Consider the following 3,763-nt stretch of genomic DNA (forward strand, 5'->3'; position numbering starts at 1 on the left):
AACAGCCTATTAACAAAAGATAACAGCTCATTAACATCAAATAACAATTGATGAATATCAAATGAATAGCTAATGAACAGCTCATGAACAGTTCATGAATGAATTACTACATTAGCGTTAATTTACTATTAGAAACGTAAGCATAATAGAGAGAGTCAGTTAATTAATGTTACTATATTAATTAGTGTTAATTAGTACTATTTAGTAGTAATTAACATTGTGAGCTTTTTCAGATGATCGAAGTGCTCCGAGACTGGCGTCACTTCCTCGAACAATTGCCCAAGCCATTCAAAATCTGTACTGACCATGCAAACCTCTAGTATTGGCATACAGCACAACGGCTCACATGTCGACAGGTCTGATCTGATAGGCTCTTGAACTTGCCAACTACGGCTTCGTGCTTATTCATAAATCTGGCAAAACACATCTCATCACAGACCCACTCTCTCGCCCTAGCTCTCAGTATATCTCTGATGATATAGACAATCAGATGCAGGTTGTGCTACCTAATGATAGATTTGGGAATGCCACCGAGCAAGGCCTTGGCCCGGAACACTTTGCATGATTAGCCACTATAGCATTCATCACAAGCTCTCTGCTGGAACAAGAAGTTCACAATGTCACCTCACTAGACAATGAAGTCTCTACAGCACTCTCCAGTCTTTGGGTAAAAGGACCTTGCAAGCTAGTCAGTGGGCTCACCGAATGGGAAGAAAATAACAGACTCATCTACTACAAAGGCAGACTTTATATATCCAACAATGCTGCCCTCCGTAACAGAATTATTGAGTCCTGTCATGACACCCCTACTGCTGGACACCCAGAAAAATATGGGACTATTGAACTAGTATCCCGCTACTACTGGTGGCCAGGTATGAACTCCGCCATAGCACGATACGTGGCTGGCTGCAATAAATGTCAGAGATACAAAGGTGCCAAACATTTTAAAGCAACTCTCACACCACAAAAAGTTCTCAATAGGCCTTGGCAACACGTCAGAGTTGATATGGCTGGCCTTCTTCCTCAGACTAAGTCTCCTGGGAAATATGATGCCATCACTGTCTACATCGACCACTACAGCGATTAAGTACACCTTTCACCTTGTTGAACAACCCTCACAGCTGAGGGGGCATCCGAGATACAGTTCCACAAAGTGTTCAGACACCATGGTCTTCCACGCAAAATCTTCTCAGATCGAGGACCACAATATGCAGCCCACTTTATGCAAAGTTTATACAAATGACTCAGTATTGAGTCAGATTTAACTACAGCCTACCACCTAGAAGGCAATGGTAAAGTCAAAAGAAAGAACGCCAAGATATCTAAATTTCTCTGGCTATTCTGTTCACAACGCCAAGACAACTGGAATGAATGGCTATCTATGGCCAAGTTTGTACTCAACTTACAAGTACATACTGGTAACAAACACTCTCCTTTTGAAGTCCTCTACGGATACAGGCCTAATTTCACTGTTCCAGCCAGAAAACACTCCAATATCCCAGCACTGAATGATAGACTCAATTGCATGGCCCAAATCCAAAAAGAAGCAGAAGCAGCTCTCAGCCAAACTAAAGAAAAGATGAAGGCTGACTACAAAACTCATAAAAACTCACCTCACTCTTTCAAAGTTGAAGACAAAGTCTGGCTATCTTTAAAAGATATCTCGATTCATCAGCAAACTTGTAAACTCGGACTCTGACAGCTTGGACCATTCACTGTGACTGAAGTTGTTGGTAAACTGGACTATCACCTTGAACTACCAAACTGGCTCAAGGTTCATCCCATCTTCTATATTGATAGGCTCAGCTCATATCACGACAATGGAATGAGCAAAGTCATACCTCTCCTGCCAGTCATAGTTAACAATGAGGAAGAATACAAAGTTGAAAAGATTCTGGACTCATGCATCTATCGCAGACAGCTCCAATATCTCATCAAATGGAAAGAATACAGACAAGGTGCCAACAAATGGATTCCTGCCAAAGACGTCCATGCGAAAGAACATGTATGTGACTTCCACCAACAGAACCCCTCGGCATCATGACAGATCTTTACCACCTTCTTCAGCAAACTCCACAGTTACTTTAAGCCTATTTACAAACACACTGATTTCAGCTCAACACTAGCCACCAATTCCAAAGCGACTGAATTTGAGTGGGAATCGGGCAGAATACAGGCTATGTCTTCTCATCAGGAGTCTTGATTGTAGGGGGAGGTAATGTTGTGGGCGTGGCCCTGGCCTTCTATTATTTTTCCATTTTTTCCAATTTTCTACAATTTATTCCATGTTTGTATGACCCTCCAAAAGTCGGCACTCTGGCGCCAGTATACAAGTCTTAGCCGTGCACTAACACCTCAGGACTGCATCACCAATGGGCACGCATCAGCACATCAAACGCACTTGCATTGCAGCTGTCTCATCTCTGCATCATGCTTCTTTGGTAACAGCCGTGCTCCAATTTCCACCAGACCTTCTATCTTCGAGTCTGATCAGCAATGGACATCCAATTCCTGTTAGCCCGACAACGTCATATGCTATGATACACTGGCCCCTGTTTCTTGCCGAGTTCCCTAGATACTAGCAAACGCCGTAGCTACAATTGCTTAGGTAATGCCTGGTTTGCGCGAGATCTGAACAGTATATAGGGCCCTTTTGTTGCTACTTAGCCCCATCTCAACCTCTTGGTTATTTGGGCTAGGTAAGCCTTTACTTGTATTGTAGTATACTTACTAATAAACTTCTTGGTTATTTGGGCTAGCTGAACAAGTTAACGCAATCGTTGCCAGACCACTGTCAGTGTCACCTTTAAGTTAGATCTATGAAGTATTCCTCGTAGTGTGTTGACATCAGTCCACATTAACCAAGTTGACAATGCAATGGCTTGACTTGGTCATCTCCACTCAGTGCAGCACTTATGTTGTGTCGAGAATCAGAGCTATCTCAGAGACTACTGTGTTCCCAGTAGGCTCCAAGATGTCACTGTCCACTATAAAAGAATTCTTTGGTACTCTAACCACTGCATTTTCTTTAAGCCAAGTGCAAGCTGTGGACGACATCCACGCCTGAGTGACAAGAATAGATCTGAAGACTTTATTGTCTCTGGGTCCTCCCATATTCTCTTCCTCAATTGCTGGTTAAGTATTGGATGGTAATCTAGAGCTCATTGAGTACAAGGATGACAAAGCCATAGAGTTACTGAGCGTTCCTTGTCTCCACATGAGCGCGTTCTAGTCTTGTTTTTGTCTTCGTCAGCCCAGCAACTTCAACTTGCAGGGACAGGTGTAAGACGTGCAACTCAGCACCCATTTACTGTAGACACCTTCCTTTTTTGTAACTTGGTGCTCTTGTCAATTGAAAACACGTCCTCTTTGTGCTCACTTCTGTATTTGTTATTGGGTAGCATTCCAGCCTGATATAAGATTGGGATGCCCCTTAGTTTTGGGCTCAGACTTTACTTTTACCTCTCTGTTGTAGCTACACTTTGCAAATACAATGTAGTCTGGCTCTTGTAAGGTGATTTCTAAGTTTATGACCTTATAGGTCTTACAAGCCGTCTATACAATTTCAAGGAAATGCACATAGCAGGACACCTGCTATATGACAAAACAAAAATAGGACATCATCTTAAAACTGATACTGAAGTACACAAAATGCATTGCGGATACTGGGAAATGCAAAATGAACTGGTAAAGGTCAAAGAAATGACTGAATACAGCCAAGATATCAACTATCGAAAGAAAATACTAGGCACCAAGTGAGAAG

At 42.4% G+C, this 3,763-nt stretch overlaps 1 protein-coding gene across 1 annotated transcript; it reads left to right on the plus strand.

The window, feature by feature from the left end:
* Nucleotides 1-1,825: 1,825 nt before the first annotated feature.
* On the plus strand, nt 1,826-2,088 carry PHACADRAFT_202592 (uncharacterized protein; the record flags this gene model as incomplete). Its single annotated transcript, XM_007402768.1, has 2 exons — nt 1,826-2,005; nt 2,068-2,088. The coding sequence occupies 2 exons, from the start codon at nt 1,826-1,828 to the stop codon at nt 2,086-2,088; spliced, it is 201 nt and encodes a 66-aa protein (XP_007402830.1).
* Between the last annotated feature and the right edge of the window lie 1,675 nt (nt 2,089-3,763).

The sequence above is a fragment of the Phanerochaete carnosa genome (assembly GCF_000300595.1).
Source record: "Phanerochaete carnosa HHB-10118-sp unplaced genomic scaffold PHACAscaffold_407, whole genome shotgun sequence".
NCBI lineage: Eukaryota > Fungi > Basidiomycota > Agaricomycetes > Polyporales > Phanerochaetaceae > Phanerochaete > Phanerochaete carnosa.